At 45.6% G+C, this 24,438-nt stretch overlaps 2 protein-coding genes across 7 annotated transcripts in view; both read left to right on the plus strand.

Moving 5' to 3' along the window:
• Positions 1–23,628, plus strand: part of AMDHD2 (amidohydrolase domain containing 2) — an 89,342-nt gene extending 65,714 nt beyond the window's left edge. Inside the window, exons 2-12 of one of the 6 annotated variants that reach the window (XM_069090820.1) lie at positions 13,908–14,088; positions 15,009–15,145; positions 15,771–15,910; positions 19,217–19,271; positions 19,437–19,649; positions 19,791–19,879; positions 20,228–20,372; positions 20,515–20,622; positions 20,875–20,943; positions 21,520–21,621; positions 23,206–23,628. In XM_069090820.1, the coding sequence (XP_068946921.1) occupies positions 14,006–14,088; positions 15,009–15,145; positions 15,771–15,910; positions 19,217–19,271; positions 19,437–19,649; positions 19,791–19,879; positions 20,228–20,372; positions 20,515–20,622; positions 20,875–20,943; positions 21,520–21,621; positions 23,206–23,294 (1,230 nt within the window). In that variant the 5' untranslated portion in view covers positions 13,908–14,005 and the 3' untranslated portion in view covers positions 23,295–23,628. The other 5 variants (XM_069090817.1, XM_069090818.1, XM_069090819.1 and 2 more) reach the window with 5 other exon arrangements.
• ATP6V0C (ATPase H+ transporting V0 subunit c) lies at positions 3,432–13,133 on the plus strand. Its single transcript, XM_069090824.1, has 3 exons — positions 3,432–3,691; positions 11,738–11,921; positions 12,277–13,133. Exons 1-3 carry the CDS (start codon positions 3,622–3,624, stop codon positions 12,479–12,481), a joined length of 459 nt encoding a protein of 152 aa, XP_068946925.1. The 5' UTR covers positions 3,432–3,621; the 3' UTR covers positions 12,482–13,133.
• Positions 23,629–24,438: the final 810 nt, after the last annotated feature.

Here is a 24,438-nt window from a genome sequence, read left to right on the forward strand (position 1 = left end):
ATTGAATTACACTTGGTGAATGCTATATTTTAAATTATGCTATATTTTGATTTTCTCTAATTTGCCACTGAATAAAATGGAGAATGGCTATGCTGGTATTTTGAACCTTGGGAAGTTGCCTTTGCTTGGCATTACAACTGGCCTCCTGGCTGTTCCACAAACAAGACCCTCCACTTCTCACCTCTAGGTATTTTCTCTGGTTGTCTCCCATACCTGGAAGGCTTTCCCTCTTCATCTCTGCCTACTGGCTGCCCTGGCTTCCTTCAAGTCCCAATCAAAAGTTTTTCCCAGGGCGACTAGGTGGCGCAGAGAATAGAGCATCAGACCTGGAGTCAGGAGGACCTGAGTTCAAATCCAGCCTCAGACACTTAACACTTACTAGCTGTGTGACCTTGGGCAAGTCACTTAACCCCAATTGCCCTACCTTCCCCCCTCCAAAAAGCAAAAAGAAATAAATAATTTTAAAAAGTCTCTCCCAACTCCTCTTACCTCTTAAGCCTTCCCTCTTTTAATTGTTTCCTATTTATCCTCTTTATAGTTTGTTTATACATGATTACTTGTTGTTTTCTCCACTTGATTGTAAACTCCTTGAGGACAGTGACTATCTTTTGCCTCTTTTTGTATCCATAGCACTTAGCAAAATGCCTGGTACACAGTAGTAGGTGCTTTTTAACTGACTTACAGATGAGGAAACTAAGACTGGAAGAGATTAAATTACTTACCTGAGGCCTTTAGAAGTAGTAAGTGTTGGAAGCAGAATTTTGAACTCAGATACTGACTCCAAACCCATGTGTTCTAGATGTTGTATTCCAGTCCCACCACACACACATACACACATACACATACAAATATAAGGTCCTTGAAGTCAGTCTGCTTTTGCTATCTTCCTATCCTTAGCACCTAACAACAGTGCCTTATACAGGACAGATGTGTAATGAATAAATATTTACTGAATTGCATTATCTTTAAAGAATGCAAAAGACAATTGGAGTATGATGGCAGGGGAATGGGCTTAGAAGTAGAAGTGGGGAGTGGAGCAAGGAGTATAGATGGGTGTGAGTGGGAAGGAGAAAGAATACTACGATACGTGATAAAGAATAGTAGGAAGTAAGAATGTGGTATCTTCAGGAAATCTACCTTTCCATTAATACCAGAAAGTAGAAGAATTATAAGAGAATTGTTTTTTTTTCCAGTCATGTCTCTTTGTGACCCCAAGAGTTTCTTGGCAAAGATACTGAGTGGTTTGCCATTTCCTTCTCCAGGTCATTTTACAAATGAGGAAACTGTGGCAAACAGGGTTAAGCAACTTGCCCAGGATGACACAGCTAGTAAGTGTCTGAGGCCAGATTTGAACTCTGGAAGATGAGTCTTCCTGACTCCAGGTTCAATGCTCTATCTACTGCATCACCTAGCTGCCTCCATTATATGAGGAACATATGGGTGATGAATAGAATTTACAAAGAGAGATTCCTGAGAGTTTAATAGAAAAGACAAGAAATCCTGGCAGGGTTGATCTACGTAGGTCCAGGATGCCAGAGAAAGCCAATAACACCTGACACTAACATTGGATGATTAGGATTGGGGAACCAGGAATTTGGGGGGGGTAGACAGGAAGGTTTAAGTCAGCCTTAGGTGAGTGGTGAGTTAGGTCAGTAAAGTATCCTACAAGTTGAAAGAACACTAAAACTGAAGTAAGAGGACCTAGGTTCAAAATTTGGATCTGCTACTATGTGCACATGGTAAGCTCTCTGGCCCTCATCTGTAAAATTAAGTTACTGGACTGGATCACCTCTGAAGTCTATTTAAAATCTAAATTTACGATCCCATGATTCCACAGGATCGATGTTATATTTCCCCTCACCACATATACCTATATCTGAAGACAATGTGCTCTCCTCACCACCCCCACCCTCCAACATCTATAATATCTTGCTAGAGCCAGTCCTGTGATTCAGCCTGAAACCCCATGATTTCTCACTAGAAGGAGGAAGTGGCCCCAATGGAGGATTAAGGGAAGGTATTGTGTCCTCCCCCTCCTCCTCACAGCAGCCCAGAGTAAAGAAGATCATTTTGTCAGCAGTTTGAGATCCCAAAAAAGACAGATGAGTAAAAAGACAAGGGGAAACAGGAGACAGAAGGATGAGACTGGGACCCAGAAGCACTGCCTATTATGTAGAAGTTTCCTAGCAACTTGACCCCTCAAAGTTGTCCTCTAAGCCCATCATATGAATTACACCCATTGCTCATGGGCTATGGTTTCATGTAGGTGTCTGTGGGGCTTGGGCCAGATTCTTAGTCTGACACTGATACTTGCACTACCCATAGTGTTCTTTTCGAAAGAAAACCTAAGAAAGCTTAAAGGAGCATAGGAATATCAACGTATCATTATTACTAATTTCCCATTAAGCCAAGGGGAGAAGAGCAGACTGGATCTGCCCAGAGATGATCAGGCCGCAGCTGCCTTCTAAGACACGCCTCCAGAGTTGGGAAATAGTGGTCAGGAAGGAAGTCCCCCCTCCTGCCTCCAAGTGGGACTTTCCTTCTTTGCATGACCTTGGACTGGCCTTGGCCTAGCTGCAGTTCAGTTTCTCCACCTGGAAAATGGGCATGTTAGTCTGGCGAAGGGTCTTAAAGGCCGGGCTCTAGGTCTGGGGTTTTATGGTAGGCTCACGCCTGACCTCGGGACACTCACCCCGCCCCAGAGGCCTAACCCCCCTCCACTGACCACCACCCACTATCCCTGGACCTATAGTTTCCCCTGAGATGACTTCTCGCTCCTTCCTCCCCCACACAGGTTTTCGGGAGCACTTTTGCCAGGGGTAAGTTGGGAAGAGAGGGAGCACAAAATAAGATGGGGTGGGGGCCTGCCTAGAGGGAGGAGAGTAGGCTGGGGGTGGGGTGGGGTGGGATAACCACTCATGAGGAAATATGGTAAGCTGACACATAGCCAAGTAGCCTGGACGCAAGGGAAACCAAAGCCGGTGCTTCACCGATAGAAGCCAGGAGTTCGGGTTCCCTGGGCAGAGATCAGGGCTGTCCCTGGGTCTTGAGGGGCGGGGAAGGAGAGCCCGCAGAGGAGGCGGAGCGAAGTCCAAAGACACGCCCCTTATGCTAATAAAAGCGAATCCTGCGGCTGAGGGAGGAGCTGTGGACCCGCCCCTGGAGTCAGGTGGTCGGACAGGCACACTGAATCTGAAACTGAAGGGGGAGCTTGTAGCGCCCCGTGCTGCGCTTATGGAATCAGAGATAAAACCAAGTCAGAAATCTTCACTTATGTCAAATAATGGAAAAGTATCTTTGGTGTAAATCTGTAGTGGCGTTCCTGGGATGACCAGATGTGATGTAGGCTGACCAGCCCCACCCGATCGATCCCCTCCTACCGGCGCTGAATGATGCAGATCAGGGGCAGGGCCTTCAGATCATGTGACGCCACTGCGGCCGCCATTTTGTTCTGCGGTGGTGGTATTTAGAGCGCAGCGCGGAGCGGAGCCGGTGTCTCTCGAATTCACGTCGTCCCACCCGCCTACCCGCCCTCCAGTCCTTTACCCGCTACCCAGCCCCGTGCCCTTGCCTCTCTCCCCTCGCCCCGTTCTCCTTCCGGCCTACCGACCCCGCACAGACATGTCCGAGAGTCCTGAATACGCGTCCTTCTTCGCGGTCATGGGCGCCTCGGCCGCCATGGTCTTCAGCGGTGAGAAGGGCAGGGTGGGGGCGAGAATTCGCTGTCCCCGGGGGTCCCGGACCTCTGCATCCGGGACTTGGAACTGGTGACGTCACAGACTGACGACAGCTCCAACCGGTTGGGGGGGGTGCCCCACCGGCGCGTCATGTGACAGAGGGGAGGGGTTCCCCCTCATTTTGGGGAGGGGTCTTTGTGGTGGGCACCTTGTCCCGGGGAAGGGGAGGCTCGGGAGGGTCCCGCTGGTTCCTGACGGTCGGTGGGTGCGGGGTCTAGAGTGTATCACCCATACTGTGCAGGGCGGCTGCCCCTTCTCCCTCCCCCCCACCCGCTCTTCTGCGGACTCCCGCAGGTCTGGGGTGGGGAGGGGCGAGAGCTGCGTTTTGCGGAGCTGCCATCTTAGCTCCTGGAGATGCTAGGATACTGGGGCCCTACCTTTTCCAGCATAGTGCTGTGGGCGACCTCGTTAAAAAGGTTTTCTGGCTCACTCAGCCTCCCAGAGCCTATCCCTGGAAGAGGGAACATGGATGCCCGACTGGTGTAACAGGTTGGAGAGCAGGCAGCTAGCTCACAGATGCACCCTCCCTGTTGGAATAAGATCGGCAGTTCTTTTTGTCCAGAGACGATCGTTAATCATCCTTAGCCATTTCTATCTTTGCCTCTGAAATGCTGACATTCCACCCTAAAGACAACTTTCACTCGTCTCGTGGGGTTCTCGGTTCAGCATAACCTTTTGATGTTTTGGAGGTTTGACCTGAATATCAGCTGTGGCCCCACTGCAGTGGTTTGGGAATTTCCGAAAGGCTTTGGTTTCTTATGGTGCTGTGGAAGGCACAGTAAGGATATCATCCCATTCTACCCCAAAGGCTCCATGGGCCTTAAGCTGTTTGAAACAGTTCTCATTCCTAGCAGCCCTAGACTCTCCAGCTGAATGAATTGGGATGCTTTTTCCTTCCAGGTGGCCTCCTCTTACTAGGGGGGAAACTGTCTATTGCTTTTCAACCCTCCTACTCTTTGGATTGACCTAATCATTCAACTGAAACTCCTCTCCATCATTACTAATTATCTAATTGTCAAATAGTCGTAACTTTGATGACACTGTTCTTTTCAAGTCTGGCTGCTTCTTTCTCCCTCTCTTTTGCTGGATCATGATCCATGTCTCAGAACCCATTCTCTCTTCTCTTTACACTCAGTGTTCTCATCAGCACCCAAATCTATGTATCTAGCTCTAGTATCTATCTCTCCTGAAAGCCTGCAGCCTATCAGAGATCTCCAGCTGGATGTGTCACAGGCATATCTCAATCTCTGCACATCCCAAGTTACTCATTGTTTCCCCTTAAGCACTCTTTTTTACTTCCCTGTTTCTGTTTTGAGGCACTGCCATCTTTCCAGTCACCCTCAATTCTTCCCACCCCCTTCTCAAGAAGCTGTACTGGTTCCCTTTTCCCCTCTACAGTATAATCAAATTTCTTTGACTTTTAAAATTCTTTAGTCTAACTCAAGGTTTATTATAGTTCTCACCAAACTAGCCTACTTGATATTCCTCTTTATTCAATCTCCCATCTCATCTCTGCCTATGTATATAAGCTTCCTCCTCTCTCCCCTTCTCTTTCCTGTCTTCCCCCTTCCTCTTATATTTTTTTTTGTTTGTTTTGTTATTTTACCTTCTTTGTGATTGTTTTCTCCAAATAGAATGTAACCTACAGGGCAAGGACTGTTTATTATTTTAGTTTTTTTTCCTGTGTTCCCCAGAATCTGGTAACATAAATACATGTTGCTTGAATACTTGCTGAATTACTTTAGTAAGAATAGTAATCTTCAGAGAGTGTATGGCCCTAGATTGCACCTAAGAACTGGAATGAAGTAGAAAACCATAATATCCCCTTACCTAAGAAGTAAATGGGAAGTATTTGACCTTTCGCTTTCTTTTGCCTAAGGAGTCCAAAGAAATAAATAGCTGCTTGAAATCCCCACTCACTTTTAAAGACTATGATTTCAAATTCTTTAGAAATTTGGGTGTGTACCATTTTATGGAGATCCAGTTCTTCTCTTTGGTTGAGGACTATAACTGACACTATTAACCCTAAACCCTGGGATATAAAGAAAGGCAAAAGACAGTCCCTTTTTCCTAGGAGCTCACAATAATAACTGACATTTATAACTGTTATTCCGTGCCTTGCATTGCTAAACACTTTACAATTAGTATTTCATTTGATGTTCACAACAACCCTGGGAAGTAGGTACTATTATTATCTTCATTATACATATGAGAAAACTGAAACAAATAGAAGGTAATTGACTTGCCCAAGGTCACACAGCTAGTGTCTTAGGCCCAGCATGCTCTCTACTTCCCAAATAGCTGCCCCCAATCTAATGAGTGAGACAGCATGCAAACAACTATGTTCCAACAAGCCATAAATAGGAAATAGAAGGAAGTCAGTAGAATTAAGAAAATGAGAAAGGTTTCCTATAGAAGGTGAGATTAGCTAGGACTTAAAGGAAGGCAGGGCATCCAAGAGGCTAAGATGGGGAGGGAGAGTTTTCCAGGCATAGGCAGCCAGTGAGAATCTGATACATGGAGTGTCTTGTTCAAGGAACAGCAAGGAGGCCAATATCACTGGATTGAAAAGTACTGGGGCAGGAGTGGCATGAGGTTATGAAAGACCAGACAGAATTTTAATTTTGATCCTAGAGGTGATAAGAAGCCACCTAGCAATGTTATATGGAATGGGTGAAGATAGGGGCGTGCAACAGAACTGCAGGGCACCCCTTTCCTTTTGTTTTTGAAGGCTAAATTTTTGGTTTCTCTTGAAAATGCTGGGGAGAATTGTCACTATAGTTGGTGACATGTCCTAGGAAGACAAGCAGGGTCCCTGGATGCCAAGCATATAATCCCCCTCCATACCTACCCTTTGAAGACCAAATGTTCTACTGATGAGTCTGAGTTTAAACAAGGAAGAGGGGCAGGAATAATGGTTTCAGAAGGAGTCATATTTGTAATGGAGCATAGATGAGAGAAAGAGTTCTAATTATGAGAAGAATGAAGAGTTTAGTAAAGAGAGTGATTCCTAGTCATCAGTCTCCTTTAACTGGTTTTGCCTGGTCTTATCCTCATCTAGTGGGTTTGGGTTTTGGCTTAAGTGACCAAGCCCTGTCTTGCCCTGCTTTAGTGGCTGAGTTCAAGTATGTTTATAGGTATGTGAAGGGTTTGAACACCAAATATCATCTGCTGACAGTAAATACCTCATCAGTAGAAACCTGGACTAAGCTAGTCCTAAACTCCAAGGGTCTCCAGCAGCTCTCCTACTACTGACTCACACTGTGCTCACCCTGTTGTCTGTCTCTTGTCCAGGTTCCTTCCCTTCATGATGTCTCAATGTCAGATGCTATTGATGGATCATTTCTTCCTTATCACATGGGGTTTAATTTGTGGCAAAAGCCTAAAGAAACTCTACTTCCCATTCTTTGCAGAATCTGAGAAGCAGCTTCTGCTATTTCCAAATCATCTTGTGTCCATAGCTTTCATTGACTCTACTAGGAAATTTGAAGTCATAATATTAAATGCATTGGCTGCTTTGAACAGGCACCCAAATAAAGTTTGTATGTGAGTTTTTGGCAAACGTTTGCTGACTTCTGACAAACCTGAGCCACTGATTAAAAATGTCTTTGCTACCACAGAAGCAAAGGATTGCTCCAACTCCACCCTTGAGTCTTTAGCAATAGCTGTAAGGGTGGTGGCCCAACAACCTGTGTTCCTCAGCTTCTTCCCCTTGGTTTTTGGCTGCTCAATCAATCCTTAGACATTCTCCATTTTGTGCTTAATCCACCAGCTTCTCTGGTCTGGTCTAGATTCATGGAATGAAGTGGTCGCTGGTACTGCTTGTTCATTCTAGGCTTTTCAGATCTTACGTTGACTATTGTGTGATTTTGCCCAAATCAGAAGACAGCAACTATTTCCTGTGTTCGTTCAGAGAGCATTTATTAAAAATATGTTAGGCTCTGGATGTCCTGACAGAAGAACCTCTGCCCTCAAGGAGTTTATGTTCTATTGGGGGTAGGATAGGGGGACACATGTATATATAAACAAGTCAATTCTGTGTGTGTGTGTGTGTGTGTGTGTGTGTGTGTGTGTGTGTCTGTGTGTGAGAGAGAGAGTGTGTATAAGTAAATAAAGTAATTGAGGGTGGGGATTATTACAAATGTTTTTCTCCAGTGCTGAAAGTGAAAGTCTTTCTGCCAGATAATAGATTTAGACCCAAAAGGGATCTTAGAGGCCAACAGTAGGAAACTGGGGCTCAGAAAGATTAAATGACTTGCCTCTGCAAAGACAGGCTTTGAGCCCAAGTCCTTTCACTCCAAATCTCATTTTCTTTCCGCTGTACCATGAACCCCAATCCTTAAGCTTTGCCTAATGCTCTTGGGATCTTATTCCCTTCATGGATCTTGCAGCACCTTTAGTTTCTCTAAGCACAGGTTCTTTCTCTATACAGGTATATACATTTAGGTATCCCGTTGTTACTGGTTTAAACAGTTAAAAACCTTTTTAGACTCTGCCTAATCTAGCAACTATCCACTCACCTCCTGCTATTAGATAGTCATCTCGTCTTGCCTACTCTTTCAATCCCTTTCAGTCTGACTTCTACACCTACAACTTTATTGAAACTATTCTTTCCAAGGTCATCAATGACTCTCTCTTCCCAAATCCAATGGTTTCTTTTTTTCCTTTTTGCATTTTCCTTGACTTCTTTGTAACATTTAACACTAACCTAACCACTTTGTTGAAACAACACTCCTACTTTATCAACCCATTTCCCTGGTTTTCCAGCCTCTCTGTCCTGTCTTTTCTCATTTCTTTTACTGGATCCTCTGCCTCAATAACTGACTGTTCCTCAAGGCTTTGTGCAAGGCCTTTCTCTTGGAGAATGCAAATTTTCATATGGTTCAACTATTTTGCTTCTAAGCAGATGACTTCCAAATCTATCCATGCCCTTAATCTGCTCTCCTGAGCTCCATTTCAGTATCAGCAGTTGCTTGTAGGATGTTTTCTTTTTGTTTGAAGTCAGATTAATCAGTCTTGCTACCCAGAACCTTAGCGCTCCCAGACTTTTTTGTTTTTGTATCATTTTGTCATTGCCATTCTTCCTAGACTAGAAAACTTGAGTTGTTTTTAAATCTTCATCCCTTCCTTCAGAATGTCTCGCCAGGCCTTCATCACCTTTATCTTAGGCTATTCACAACTCTTATTGGGCTTCCTTACATCATACCCATCTGGCACAGGAGCATCATTGCTCCTTTTTGTTGCTGCCATAGGAGTTCAAACCATGACCCTGACATTCAAGACCTTACTTTATTCAGCAGCTATACCACTTTATCCTCATATCTCATTCAACATGGAACATATCAAACAAAACTATTATAGGTACGTTTGTTCATGTCCTTTCCCCACTACAGCCTCTGCCTGTTCTGGTGAGGACAGGAATCAATCTAATCAGTCACCCAGGATCCTTAGAACTGAGAGAGAGAGAAAGTGGCTTGTAGAGTATCTCTATAGATAATGGATTTGATTAGAAGATTGTTAGGGACTTCAGTTAAGATCCTTTTACTGTGCTCTTATACGCTGAAGTAAATCTCTGCAGAGCCAGGATGACTCCAGATAATTAATTCCCTCTTCTGCAAAAACACTGAAAATTAAACTCTTACTGTGTACCCAAATTCTTGGTGCTAGGTGTAATGGAAGGATACAGGAGAATCTTGGCCTTACTCTTTTCCTCAAGGAATGTATCAAATCTTTATGTTAGCACATACCAGAAGTACTGTAATCCTTTAAGAAGAGTGAGTCTGCTGTGGATTTGAGTGATCTGGTAAAGACAGAATTTGAGCTGGTCTTTGTCCTGATGTGATACAGCTATGCAAGAGGGGAATATTATAGGCATATGTATGAAGGTACAGAATCATGAATGAACTTCACATTTTAAGGAGCAGTAGAAGATCTTGGCAGAGTTGAGGTAGGGCCAAAATGGCCTCTGACTTTGAGATTAGGGAGCATGGTCTTGATTTCTAGGCAGTGGGTGAGGCGATTAGAACTCTTCATTAGGAAGATTAGTCAGGTAACCTGTGAAAAATAGATTTGTAGTGGAGTAGAAGTAGGGAGGCTGATAATAAATGATAATTGTATAAAGCTTTGCGGTACTGTGAATTATCTCTTACTTGAACAGAGGCAAAGCAGCCAGTTCAGAAGGGGCAAGTGCTTTCTCTGGGCCTGAATTCTTGGCAAAAATCTTGTGGTACTCAGTACTTTAAATTTAAAGTAAGTCTTTAAATCACAACTCTTTACAGAGTTCTAGGTATTTTCTGCCACTTCCTTGTCTTTGCATCTTGAACTGTCGACCTGAAGTAAAAGTAGAACTTGCTTCTAATAGGATACTTGGTATAGAAGGCATAGATACAATTTGCTTTTGTTCTCCTCATGCACATTCTTTTGGTGTCTTTTCTGTATCTTTGACCACAGAAGTTAACCCCCCACCCCATTGTGTACATCTCTTGACCCTTGGAGGTCTATACAGTTTATCTGAAATTCCTGGATAGTCAGCTTTCTTCCAGACCTTTTCTTGCCCGCCCTCTTGAAATCTGCCTTCTAGCTACATCATTCTGTGGACATTTCTTTCTCCAAGGTCACCTATCATTTATGAACAACTCAGTAGCTTTCTATGACCTGAACTATCTGGAACTGTTAGCCATCTCATCCTGAATAGTCTTCCCTTGACTCTCATGACAGCTCTTTTTGGATGTGTTGGCCTACTAGGACTAGGACTTCCAGGGGGAGCTGAAACATCAGAAGGCATTTTGGGTTGAAAGAAGCAAGGGAGAGCTTTGCCTGACTTTAGCAGAGGAGGCTCACCAGATGAAACAGTGCTGGGTTTGGGATGGTGGTAACCTGTGCAGAAAGATGATTCATATTTTCTATCTTAAGAGTCATGAATGAAGGTAAAAAACAGGTCCTAGGGTTTGCAGTGAAGAAAACTAGCCATTTTGCCCTGCTGTTTTTTCACTGTTTTTCTTCTTTATGCACCTGAGCTTCCAACCTCTCCTACCTTCTCCCAGTTAAGTAAAAACCCTTGCTGGGGGTGTCTGCTTAGGGTGGTATAACCTTTGAAGTAAGACATTAAATTGTTCTCCTTCATGTATATTTCCTTTGGATGTGCTAATCATTTTCTCGTCTTAAAAGAATATTTGAGAGAAGCTTAGGCTTTCTGTTTTGCTCTTAACCTATTTTATTAGGTTCTCCCAGATATCAAGCACTGGAACCAAGCATATATAACAGTTTGTTTCTATGAGTATATGGAAAAAGAGTTGTTATACTGTTATCAGAATATTTTTTAAAACTCCGAGGTTTATCGATGTCAGGTTAAAACTTCTGGTAAAGAAAGGGATAGGTGTTTTCTTAGATTTTAAAGGCCTTGTTTGCATTGAGCTTTTGGGCCCACAGTGAAGAATGGACTTAAATCACATTTCTGCCTTTTCTCTATTATGCAACTTGACCCTTGTGGTGTAGGGATTATAGCTGTCAGTCATAATATTTAGACCATCTCTTTCCACTCTGCCAAGCTATATATGGACAGGTGGGGGGAAGAGGGGGGCGGAAGAGGAGAGGAAAGAAATGCTAAATGATCTCGGACTAAAAGCAGGACAAGTTCCTCTGAAGCATAAGACTGTAAATGGGTTTGGATTAAGCTTTCAAGTGGCATATACAGGCCCCTTCTAGTAGGTTCTGGTTCACCTGGTTTTTTTTTTTTCCAACTTCTGTCCCTCATGCCTGGAATATTTACATTTTCACTTACCTTTTTGGCTTCCTTTAAGACTTTGTTTAAACCTTCTTCTACAGGTGACCATTTCCACTCCTTATGTGCCTTCCATAAGATTAGCTCCCATTTACACTGTATCTTGTATGTGCAGGTTTTTCCATATTGGCCTCCCCCATTAGAATTTGAACCCTTTGATAATAGAGACAGACTTAATAAATGGTTGTTGACTGACTGCTTCCCTCTCTTCCTTTCTCAGCTCTTGGTGCAGCTTATGGCACAGCAAAAAGTGGCACTGGTATTGCAGCCATGTCAGTCATGCGACCTGAGATGATCATGAAGTCAATCATTCCCGTTGTCATGGCTGGTATCATCGCTATCTATGGTCTGGTGGTGGCTGTTCTCATTGCCAATTCTCTAACACCGGGAATCACCCTGTTCAAGTGAGTGTCAGTCCTGGACCTCCAACCTCCTCCCCATCCCCCTCTCTCAGCTCAAACTGAGGTCACATAGGAAACTCTCATGAATGATTGAGTGGGTACCTATCTGCCTAGCACCCATACCTCCTCAGTAACAAGATCCTGTCTCCCTTCCTGCTTGTGTACATTTACCCTTCTGACTGCTGACCCTATTCACTCAACAGTTATTAACTGAGTAGGGTGACTTCTGGGGAATTTGGAGGTGGGTAGTTAGTGGAGGGAGGAATTTAGTTCGGGGGGGGGGCCCTCACCCCCGCTCCTTTGCATGTAAATAGCTGGCCTGGTTAAGGCTTTGACTTCTGACCTTTGACCTCTATAGGAGCTTCCTTCAGCTGGGAGCAGGCCTCAGTGTGGGCCTGAGCGGGCTGGCAGCTGGCTTTGCCATTGGCATTGTAGGTGATGCTGGTGTTCGGGGGACAGCGCAGCAGCCCCGACTGTTCGTGGGGATGATCCTGATTCTGATCTTCGCTGAGGTGCTTGGGCTGTACGGCCTGATTGTGGCCCTCATTCTCTCTACAAAGTAGACCCTCTTTTCCCTTTCTTCCCAGTGCCCCACCTTCCCCTCCCTCCACTCACCCCTTCAGCCACAGAGTATGATGTAAAGACCCGTCTTGAACCACCCCATCCCTCCCAATTCGCTCCAGAACGAATGGCCTGACACCTGGTGCAGTTGTCCAGTCGGTAGTTGGTCTTGTAAATGCGCAATGTCTTAGTGACTCTTCTGTCTGTGTCGCACCGCACCGGATTGGATGGTGCCTGGACTGGGCCCGGCTGGGGCTGAGGCCTCCTGGGATCGGCCAGGCAGCCGTGCAATCTCCCTGCCCATTTGCCTTTAGTACTCTGTGTATAAAGATGAATTAGATTGTCATTTTTCTCTTCACTGGATGTTTATTTATAAAGATTTGACATGTTCATAACGTTTATGGAGCAAGAATTTTCAATTTCCCATGCTATATATTAATCTTAAATATAGGTAGATTATTGCTCTGTGGGGTTAAATGTCAAGTGCTGAGAATTCCTTGGATGTGATAATTTGAAATTCAAGATTGCTGTAGTGTTCTGGTATTAGTAAGAATTGTATGATTTGGGAACATGTTGAACATGTGTTTCCAGTGGTGCTGTGTAGCACGGGGCCAGGGCTCACAGTGATGTTTCCAAATAAAATTCTGACTGGAGGGGCTGGTGTGGTGTGTCCATCTGTGAATGGGGGGGGGGGGGGACGGACGACGACTTTACTTTGGAGTTTCCTTCTGTTTTTTGTATCATGGGCTTATTTGGCAGCCTGACCCTTTATGGACCCCTTCTGGAATGATGTTTTTAAATGGATAAAATGCAGAGATTACAAAGGAAATCAAGTCTGTTGAAATAGCTATCAGTATAAAAAGTTCAGACTCAATAGTATCAATGGAAAGGTGTTGGGATTTGGAGCCATGGATGGATGGATGGATGGGTGAGGGAAGGAAACTTTAGGTGGTGTTTAGCTCATGAATAGAGATGGAAGGGGCTTCAGGCCTAGTCTAACGTGGAGAGGTGGGTTCTGGGGTCACGGGACCAGCATACATAAGAACCTGCAACTTCTGAAGGGCTGCATTGGGGGGCTTGAAGCGGAGGAGGCTGCGTGCCGCTGTCCTCACTGCTGCCGGTCCGGTCCAGCAGCCCCTGGGTCGCTCGGCCCCCTCAGACGTCCGCCCCGCCCAGCTCGGGGGGGGGGGCCACCTCCCCCACCCGGAGCCTTCGGGCGACTCACCTGACTGGAGGCTGAGTCAGGGTCGGGGAGCGCAGCGGAAGTCGGAGAATGACCGCTAGGGGGGAATCGCTGTGGGCGGGGCTGTCAGGGAGCGAGGTCGACCGCTCGCTCTAGTCACGTGCTGTCAGCTGATCTGTGATCACATGACTGCGGGGCTGGGCCCCAGAGCCGGGGAGAAAACGGCCCAGCCGAGGGCGTCCCCCAGTCCGGGCTGCGGAGGGCCGCGGGAAGTGGGGTTCTCGCACAGAGTCGGGCTCTTCCCTTCGACGGTACCACCTCACCCCCCACATCCCGGTCCAGGATGCCTCGCAGCAAAGTCGTGGGTAGGGCCCAGATCGTGCAGTTCACCAACTGCCGCATTCTGCGCGGCCACGAGCTGCTCAGGTGCGGAGTCGGGAGGGGCATGTGAGGGGCCGGGGGCCGGTGTAACCGGGATCACAGGCACCGATGGAGGCGTGGGCTGCACAGCGGAGCCAGGAGGGGGATCTGGGCTGATATGAGCCCCCGGAATTCAAGGGGGCAGCGACTCCCGTTTCTGGGTGGGGCGAGGGTTATAACGTGGAGGAACTTAGAGGATCCGCGAAGGGGAAGAAGAGCTGGAGGGTGTTTCGGAGAGGAGAGAGGACACTGCTCTGAAGGCGAATGGACCGCTGTGTTCTCAAGGAGGAGGGGGCTTGGGATAAGAATGAATCTGAGTTTTGGTGGGCGGTGGAGGTCGGGAAGGGAATCAGGCCTGAATTTCTTTAGATTTTTGTTGATTAGTCTGACTCATAGTGTGTGATCCCCTTTGAGATTTTCTTGACAACGATAATGCAGTGGTTTGCTACTTCCTTCTCCAGTTCGTTTCACAGGTGAGGAAATTGAGGCAAACAGGGTTAAGTGACTTCCAGGGTCACACAGCTAGTAAGAGTCTGAGGCTTGATATGAACTCAGAAGAAGGAGCTTTCCTGTCTCAAGGCCTGGCACTATTCACTTTGAAACCTAGCTACCCCTTAGATTAAACCCGAAAGGGTGGGATACCTGCTACCTTGAGGCTACATGTGGCCCTCCAGGTCCTCAAGTGCAGCCCTTTGACTGAATCCAAACTTCACAGAACAGATTCCCTAAATAAAAGAATTTGTTCTGTGACACTTGGACTCAGTCAAAAGGCTGCACCCAAGGACCTAGAAGGGCACAAGTGGTGTCCAGGCCAAAGTTTTTCCACCCCTGGGTTAGAGAAACTAACTCTTGGAGGTAAATTCTGTGTGGGGAGGGTCCCCTTCACCCTGACTCCCATTCTGCTTGTTTAAGCTCTGCATTTTCAGGGAGGACCTGTGGATTCGAGCAGGCCAAATCCTGGATCCAGAGAAGCTTTTCTTTGATGAGAAGAGATCAGCTGATGAGCAGAAGGACTGTAAGGGCCACATCCTGGCTCCAGGCTTCATTGATGTTCAGATAAATGGTAGGAAAAGGTCCCCATCTTTACCCTCCCTCTCCCCCTCCTCCATCCCCAATTCTACACTCCTCAGCTCAGTCTTAAGGGTTTTTTGCTTTCCATCTTCCCACCACAGAGCTGAGATATAGGACGCCTGTCCTTTCTGTTCCGAGATGCACCTCTCCCAACAGGGAAGCCTAACAGCCAGACCCACCTCAACCACAACCCCATCCCCTCCCACTATGGACTCTCTAGTCTGGTTTGCTTCCTTAAGACCCTTCTCTCTGACCTAATGGTCTCAGAATCTTTTATGGATCTCAAAGTTGTTAGTTCCTCATTAGACATATTCCCTAAACTCTGGGCTAACTCCAGCCTCTGCAGAGCTTATTGATTTGACTTCTTAACTCTTCAACCCATTTGTGTTTCTCCCAGTAACCTTAGTCTTTTATCTCCATTGTTCTTTTGGACTCTGGCTTCAGTTGGTCTAACTACTGTAGTTACTGGGTATATACTTCATAGGTGAAATCAGTTAAATTAATCCATTACACTGACAGAGCAGCCTTCTGTCTGATGCAAGATCCTTGCATCAGGGACTGGTGGGATAGGTGGTATGGATGGGGCAGTGAGGGTCAGCTTCTTTCTCTGGCCACAGGAGGATTTGGGGTGGACTTCTCCCTGCCCAATGAAGATGTAAGTTCAGGGGTTGCTTTGGTTGCCAAGAAGCTCCTGGCTCATGGGGTTACTTCATTCTGCCCAACCCTGGTCACCTCACCACCTGATATTTATCACAAGGTAGGTAAGCTGGGGGGTCCTTTGGTATTGCCATTGCTTCCTTTCATCCAGAGAACTCTTATGTTCCAAAATCCCAGAGGTCTTCTAGTCTAGGCCCCTGTTTTCAGGCAGGCAACTAAACTCCCACTTACCCACCGCAGCCTTCACCATAAAGACCAGTGGTCATTGATTCTCGGAGTGCCCCACACATCTTTGCTGTCTGATCATTTCTTGTCTGTAGCCAGTTGCTAACTACTAACTACTTGTATATCATTTAGCCTTTGAGAATGAGTGAAAAATTCTTATCAGAACCACCAACACAGGCGAATATAATAAGTTGGTCTTAAAGTGAAAAGCAACTATTTTTTTCTCTGTTTTTGTAATGAAGCAGTTTCTTTTTCTGGGTTTTAGAAGATTTTGCAGGGTATGAAGGAGGAAACTTGGTTTGGGCCATAGAAGTATGGATGAGTTTATTGGCCTGATGTCTTTTTGAGATTTTTGGGGAGGCTAGTATTGTCTCATTGCACAAGCTAAGGGTAGCATGTGGAACCAGTTAATTACACAGTTAGATGAGCAATATTTGTAAAGCACTTAGCACAGTGCCCAGCACAGGGTAGATACTTAATGAATGTTTAGTCCCTTCAGTTTAGGAAAGGCTTCTTGGAGGAAGTAGACTTGATGGGATTTTGAGAGATTGGTTAAGATCTGTGGGTGAGAGAAAGAAGGCCAGTGCTCTGGGGGGACTGGCAGATGCAAAGGAAGGTGAATAACTTGACTGTGGTATCCAGTGTATAAAGGGGAGGGGGCCGTGCTTTCAGTTTGCATATGCACTTAGCACTTTAGGCTCTGCAGGCTTTGGACTCTAGGATATTGAAAGCCAACATAATAATGATAATAGTTTTTAGAGTACTTTAAGATTTGCAAAACAACTCTGCCTTCCCCAGGGCCATATGCAGTTGCTTTAGACATATAATACCTCCTGAGGGTTGTGGTCCTTCCCAACCCTTCCCAAGGAGGATCATACAGACCTGCAATGACCATACCACACAAGGGCTAAGTCTGAGCAGCTCTTTGCCTTATTCCCAATACCACACAGTTCCTAGTTTGACTCAGAAACTCTTTACCTCTTTACTTGTCTGCAAAAAAACACATTCTAGGCCAAATGGTTGAGCAGACCTCATCTGTCAAAGAAGGAGTCTTATGTGTAGCCCCTCTATTTTGTCTTACTCCTTCTCTGAATGTCATCTGGATCCTTTGCTTCCTATTTCTTCCATCCCCTTGACCCATAGCACCATTATTTAATGTTTCTGCCTATCTTCCAAGCAGGCATGTTTCCTGATACTTTTCTCCGTCTTTTCCATTCTTCTCCTTTTTCTATTAGGCCCCTGAGTCAGTTCCCTTAATCATTCCTATGGTTACATATTTAAGTATTTTAAATTATATTTCCTTGGATCTCTGCCCTAAGTGTACACAGATTTCCTGGATTTCAGTATGGAGACAACTCGGGATTCTGGTTGTTTCACACTGTGCCTAGTAGCACTGCTAGGGCAGTAGTATACTAAATGCTAACAACACTTAATATCTCTTGCCACACACTTTCCTCTCCTTGATCTTAGATCACTGTGATGGGCATAAGCAAAAATACAGAGATTAACAAGGTATGGTCCCTGCCCTCAGTATCTCTGTTAGTCACTCTTTTGTTTGAGTTCTTACATTTGAAACTGGTCCCCAGGGAGGTGTAGCATCTCTTAAAGGTAGATTTGGGATCTGAGGATATTTTGGGAGTGGAGAATACCTTGGGCTAAGGCCCAGACATGGTAAATTGCTGACGTTTATAGAGATAGTTGTGGGGTTGGGGTGGGTGTGTTGAGCAGTTTGACTAGAATATAGAGTACCTGAAGGAAAGATAAAACTTGGGAGCCATCCTGGGCCTTGAATGTCAAGGTAGGGAGTTTGTATTTATTATATTTATTATTGTATTCTATAAATACGAAGTAGCTATTGAAGAGTTTTGAACAAAGGGGTGATGTTATTGAATCTACATGTCAGGAAGATTAATCTGGTAGTGATATGAGAGATAAATTGGTGGGAAACTTTTGGGATTACTCTATCTCCTCAAGTCACATTTGCAGATGTAACTCTAGTCCTAGTTGTAACTTTAATCCTCAGGCCTCAGGACATGTCCTTTTTTGTCCAGTGGGCTCTTTCTCCTTAGGACCAGCTCTTGCTTTGAGGGCTGCTAACACAGACCCGCTGAATGCTTCTGCTCAGTGTCCTGGGGCCTTCTGCCCTGCCTCTTACCACCTGGAGGGAACGCAGGAGGAAGGAGGGAAAGAAGCAGTGCTGGGCACTGTGCTGAGTGCTTTACAAATGTTAGCTCATTTGATTCTCACAACAACCCTGGGAGGTGGGGTGAAGTGACCCACCCAGAATCATACAGGCCAGAATTGAACTGAGTCTTCTGAGTCTAGGACCCTGGCTCTCTCCATTCAGCTACCTCACTGCCTCTGGGTGGAGAAAGCTTAGCTTCTGTTTCTAACTTGATATATTACTTGGGATAAGTGGAAAGTTTCCTCTTTTATAGAATGAGGGAGCTGGACTGATTCTCTAAGTTCACTCACTTCTAGGCCTGATATGCTGTGGTATCTTTTAGAGACCCCCTCTTTTCTGGCTCCAGGGACCACTTGGTACTATTTTTGTAAAGTAGCAGTTGAAAGGAGAACTCAAATGTTTCACTTAATCCATTTCTAGGCTGGATTTTCTTGTGCCCTGTCACTTTTTAGATCTGAGGTTTTCCTGCTGCATCCTGCTGTTGCTTTATATTCTATAGGGATCTGTCCTGATGTTCACTTTCTGTGACTTCTTTTGCTTTTATATCTAACTCCATCCTGTTCCTTGGCTCAGGCCCTCGGAGTTCTCTTCACTGATTTTCTGATTTTTCCTGCCCATTTAGCCCCACCAGCCATGCAGTTCTTCTCCTGGGAGAAGGGAGAAGCTGTGAAATGTGTAAGGTATTGGGTTCTGGGCTGTGCTCTGGGCCTTGGTACATGGTCATTAGGGTCCTGGCTTTGGGCTGGGTGCTGGGTTGGGCTCTGGACTCTGAGTTCTGGGCTATGGGTTCTGGGATGAGCTAGATTCTGGACTCTAGACCTCTGTGCTTGGACTGGAGTCTTGGGCACTGGGATCTTAGCTAGGCTGGGATGTACCAGTAGTCTGTAGCAGTGGTCTGGATGGGCCAGACTGCTTTCGTCTTTGGGCTTAGCTTTAGACAAGGGGTTCTGGTCTGGTCTAGTCTAGTCTAGAGCTTTAATTGCTCTTCTCTCCCAGATCCTTCCTAAGATCACTGTGAGAAATGGTAGCCCCAAAGGAGCAGGGATCCTTGGTGAGTAACTAATCCTCTAACCCCATAACAGGGCTCTTCAACAACCACTTCTTTGTATTCCTTGGGTCTGCTGTCCCTGGAAAAGAAAGATGGGTTGGAGGAGTAAAGGGCAGGGAGAGGAGTTTGCAGCGGGCCTGTCTTGAGTCCATTTTCTCTGTTCTTCAGGGGTGCATCTGGAAGGACCATTCATTAGCCTTGAGAAACGGGGGGCACATCCTGAATCCCACATTCGAAATTTTGAGACTAATGCATTCAAGGAATTGCTGAAAACCTATGGATCCCTGGACAATGTTGCCATAGTCACCCTGGCCCCTGAACTTACAGGAAGTCATGAGGTCATCAGGGAACTCACGTCCCGTGGCATCTGTGTGTCCGTGGGTGAGAGCAAGTTGGGGTGTGTGTATAGAACAGATAGTTTTTGTCACCTGAAAGCTCCCTATAACCCATAATTCTCTCCTCCCCAGAAATCCCCCACAACCCCCAACACTAATTCCTCTTCTTGTGACACAACCCCCCCAGGTCACTCCGTATCTCACTTGCAGGAGGCTGAAGAAGCAGTCCGGAATGGAGCCAGATTTATCACCCACCTCTTCAATGCCATGCTGCCTGTGAGTGACTTTCTGCCACCTGTTTAGGCATTCCTGTTTCAATCCTTTCAGGAGCAGTCCTCCTCTCTATTCACTATCCCTGATTATTACCCCCCCAATATGACATGACTGGTCTGGTCTGGCCTTGTCTCAGTAAGCCCTATTCCAGCTCCTGCACAAACCTTGTAGTTCTGGTGGAGGACATGCTTGAGGAAAAGGAGTAGTGTGGTAAGGGGGAGAGAATTCCTAAAAAGAATATGAGAGGGGTTTTGGAGATATCAGCCTGAGAAGGGTGATGTTGGCAATGTGGAGTGCTCTGGGGCCTGCTCCTCCATCAGTCTGCCTCTTTTGCCCCCGTTGACCTTTCAGTTTCATCATCGTGATCCTGGCATTGTGGGCCTTCTAACTAGTGACAAGATCCCACCTGGACAACAAGTTTTCTTTGGAATGATTGCAGATGGTATCCACACAAACCCTGCAGCCCTAAGGATTGCACACTGTGCCCATCCCAAAGGTGGGAACAAGGAGAAGGATAGAACCACAGGGACGTAGAGCAAAGTTGGGGAGCCTAGTGTTTGACTAGAGTGAAGATGGAGGGAGGGAGGAAAGGGCTGGAGGTGAATAAAGGACAGAAGCTGTGATCTTCCCCTTTCTAGGGCTTGTGCTGGTCACTGATGCCCTTCCTGCCCTGGGCTTGGGCAATGGTCGCCACACATTGGGTCAGCAAGAGATCGAGGTAGATGGGCTGATTTGCTGCGTGGCAGGTAAAGGAGTAGAAATTTATGTTCTAATGGTTAGATGAAAGAGATGCTGATTTCTAGTCAAGTTCCTCCCCTCCCTCGAAAAGTAAAACAAAGCCCCAACAGCTCTAATATCTACCAAAATACCCCATTCTGTTCAATGTCCCTATAGCATCTACCACTGAAATCCAACCCTTTCTTTAGCATCCTCCAACTCCCTCCACCCATGTCTGTCCCTCAGCATCTGTGTCTAGCTTCTTGTGTCTTTTCCCATAGGTACCAAAACACTTTGTGGCAGTGTGGCCTCATTGGATATTTGTGTCCGGCACTTCCTCCAAGCCACAGGTCCTCAAGACTGGGGAAGGGGATAGATGCTCTTTGAGACTGGGACCAAGAACTCTAAATTGGGGCAAGGGGGGGCCAAAGGAAGGGGGTTGACTCTGCTTTTTGTTGCTTCCAGTGGCTCTCTTTTTGAGTCCTTTTCTTCCTCCTCCAATCAGAGCATAGACCTTTTTGGTTGCAATGCCGTGGGTTCTTTGGATCTATTCTTCTAGGCCTGAATATGCTCTTCTTGTTTGTTTGCCTCAGGAAATCACAGCTTCTAAGGGTACTTTGGTCCCTGAGGACCTTGGGTGAAATATTGCGTGTTCTACTCTGCTATTCAGGCAGATGTGCATTTCTAGTGTGTAATTTAAGAAGTGGTTAACAGAACATAACAGGAAGCTTTTTTAGGCTAGAGCATAACAAACTGCCCCACTGGGGAAGCTCCCTCCCAAGACACTCCTTTCTCCTCCTCTCCTGCTTATTGCCTGCTTCCTGGGGCCAAATGTCCACTCTCCTGGCCAAGCTGGGAGGCAGCACCACAGGAATATGTACTTCCAGAGGAAGGGTATTTGCTTATACTCATCACTTGCCTGACAGGCTGCAGTGTGGAGACAGCACTTGAGGCTGCAACCCTGCACCCAGCCCAGCTGCTAAGGATAGAAAAACGAAAGGGGACCTTGGACTTTGGCTCAGATGCAGGTATCTGGGGTTTGGGAATGTGGGGTGAAAGGGTACATACAGCCTTCCCACTTGGGCAGTCTTTGAGTTCTCAGACTGTTTTCTGTGGCTCCTCTAAAATTTCGAGACTCAAATGAGATCCACTCTTCCTATCTGGCCTCAATGTCTGGAACTATCTTCCCTGCTTATTTTGAATGTAGGACACAGTATCTTCTAGCCAACACTGGCTAAAACTAAGTCAGAATTTTCTATGAAATTTTATTGCCTTTAATGCTGAGGTGATTAGGCTAGGTAAGCATATGTTGAAAACCAAAAGCTATCATCACAGCTTTTGTGTTTCCTTGAAAAGAAAGAAGCCTTCAGCTCCAGAGAGTTCTCTGTGTTCTCTGGGCTGTCTTTTTTCTCCCTGATACTGTCCCTTCCTAAACCTGTTAGCTGTCTCCCACCCCACAGGGATGGGGACCTGCTTAGAGTTATTCCAGCCCCGCTGGCATTTTTTCATACTTACAATGTTTTTAAATAATTTAGGAAACACCTAGTTCAGTATCTCATTATACAGATGAGGAAATTTAGGCCCAGAAAGGAAAAATGACTGATTATCAGGTCACAGATATTCCAAGTAGCTGCTCTGCCTCTCCTCTTTCATGGGGCTTCTGGGAGAATCATAAAAAGGAATGAACTGGGAAGGGGGAGGGGCAGGAGCTGGCCAAGTTTGAGAGAGAATGGTGAAGGCTTTCTTTGTGCATAAACATTGTTGACTAAAACTTGGGGCAAGAGTAAAAACCCTTGGATCATTCTGAAGCATTCCTCCTTCCCACTCTGCTCCCTAGTGTTGGATATTCATCCTAGCTATATGTTAGTCTAAGTTCTGCTCTTAATGTCTTGTGATATTGGGTGACTACATACATACATACACACACGTTATTTAAAATTTCCCAATTAAATTTTTTTTACATTTAAGTCATTTAAAAAAATTTTTAAGTTCTAAATTCTTTTCCTCCCTCCTGCTTCTCCCCTACCCCTTAAGAAAGCAAGCAATGTGCTATCGATTATACATGACTCACAGTTCTCTTACCTATCAGATGGGCATGATCTCTGTCCATTTCTCAAGGAAGAATGGTAATAAATGAGAAACTTGGGTGAAGGTGCCAAGTTGAAACTAGGGATTTGTAGCCTGAAGGAAAGGCTTAGAAGGGGGCATCATGGCTGGCTTTAAAAAGTCATTGGAAGAGGGATTAGAGATGTGCTTGGTCACACAGTTGGGTTAAATCTGCAGAGGCAAATTTAGACCAGATACAAGGAAAAAATTCATTAACTCTTGAGAGTGATGTGAAATTGAAAGAGGCTGCTGTAGGAATTAGTGATTCCTCTCAGGGTCTTTCACTGCCTGATGAGCACCTGCCAGGTATTTTGTAGAAGGGATTCTTTTTCAGGTGTGAGTTGTACTGCAGGCCTTTGAAGTCCCTCCCAACTCTGAAATGCTGTGAAGATACCTTGGCCAGATGAAAACAGTGGGAGGGGCAGTGGTAATAGATCCTATGAGCTCCCTACATACTGGGAGGATGATGCTTCACTAGGACATTTCCATCGGTGTTTTGTCTGCAGACTTCGTGGTCCTCGATGACTCCCTGAATGTTAAGGCCACATACATTGCAGGGGAACTGGTGTGGAAGGACAAGACTTTCAGTCACTGATGGGCTGGAACCAGAAGACTTTGCTCAGCCCTAAGCTAAATGCTGCATCTGCACGAGGTTAGCAGCTTCCTTTGGGTCTTAAATATCTAAGGGGACAGAAGTTCCTGGCCCTTCTAGACCCTGGACTTGGAGGAATTCTGAGCTCAAGTCTTGGACTGAAACATGAACTCCATGGGAGGGCCTCTTCTGTAGTCTCCTCCTACTCCCCAAAATAAAATGGATCCTTCTTATCCTGCTGCTACCACTTCTTGCTCCATGATGAGAATTGATTGGGACCTTTGATGGTCAGCCCCTGTCCCTCTTTAATCAGCAACACAGATGAATATGCACCTTAGAGTGTTTTGTGTTCCTTTCTTATTTTGCTTGTTTTTAATTGGGTGTGGTCCATTCAATCAACCTGGCCTCCATTGTGGAGAATTTTATTGATGTAATTCTTTGCCCACAAGAAGGTTACAGTAATTGTTTAAGAGCAAAGATTAATAAACATGAAGCAGTTAGGAAATAGGACAGGACAAGTTGACGTGTTAGATTTGTATGGTTCTGATAATTAAAAGACTAATAAGGTTAGATAAAAGAAGTGTAAGAGTCATCTGGAAAAAGGGATACTTGACTTTGGGTCCTGGAGGTCAGGTAGATGAAGAAGATATAAAAGATTTATGCTAGGCAAGGTGGGGATAGTTAAGTATGAGCTTCTAAGGAGGAAAGTGTGGCATGTGCTTCAGAGAGAATTAAAGCAGTTTGCCCACAATAGAAATAATAAAGTCAGAGAGCTATGTTAGGGCCAAAATTGTGGAAGACTTTTTCATGTTAAGATGGGTGGGAGGTTTTAGGGGATCATTGAAGGTGTTTGAAGAGGGGGATGACCTGAGCAGAATTATATTTAAGAAAAGAGATCTTGCAAAACTTCAGAGGCTACATAAGTAGTCCGGACAAATGGGAATGAGGGGACCGTACTGGGATGCTGGTGAAGGGAGAGGAGAGCACTGATGGGAAAGGCCCAAGAAGAAATCCTAAGGCAAAACTCTTATTAAGGAGTTAGGAAGAGACCAGCAGGGTTTCTCGATACATTGGGAGAAGTTTTCTGAATCCAAGAGTGGAGTTTCCAGTTAAGAGTATGTTAAAGTGACAAGAACTCCAGAGAAGT

This window comes from Petaurus breviceps, unplaced genomic scaffold (genome assembly GCF_028583685.1).
Source record: "Petaurus breviceps papuanus isolate PSGF00001 unplaced genomic scaffold, PetGlider_PUasm1.0 187, whole genome shotgun sequence".
Classification (NCBI taxonomy): domain Eukaryota; kingdom Metazoa; phylum Chordata; class Mammalia; order Diprotodontia; family Petauridae; genus Petaurus; species Petaurus breviceps.

Excerpts from the sequence above, each read along its gene's own strand:
- ATP6V0C (XM_069090824.1), top strand. The coding sequence starts at position 3,622 with ATGTCCGAGAGTCCTGAATACGCGTCCTTCTTCGCGGTCATGGGCGCC. Across the intron at positions 3,692-11,737 it reads GGCCGCCATGGTCTTCAGCG|CTCTTGGTGCAGCTTATGGC; the intron begins GTGAGAAGGGCA and ends TTCCTTTCTCAG. Across the intron at positions 11,922-12,276 it reads CCGGGAATCACCCTGTTCAA|GAGCTTCCTTCAGCTGGGAG; the intron begins GTGAGTGTCAGT and ends TGACCTCTATAG.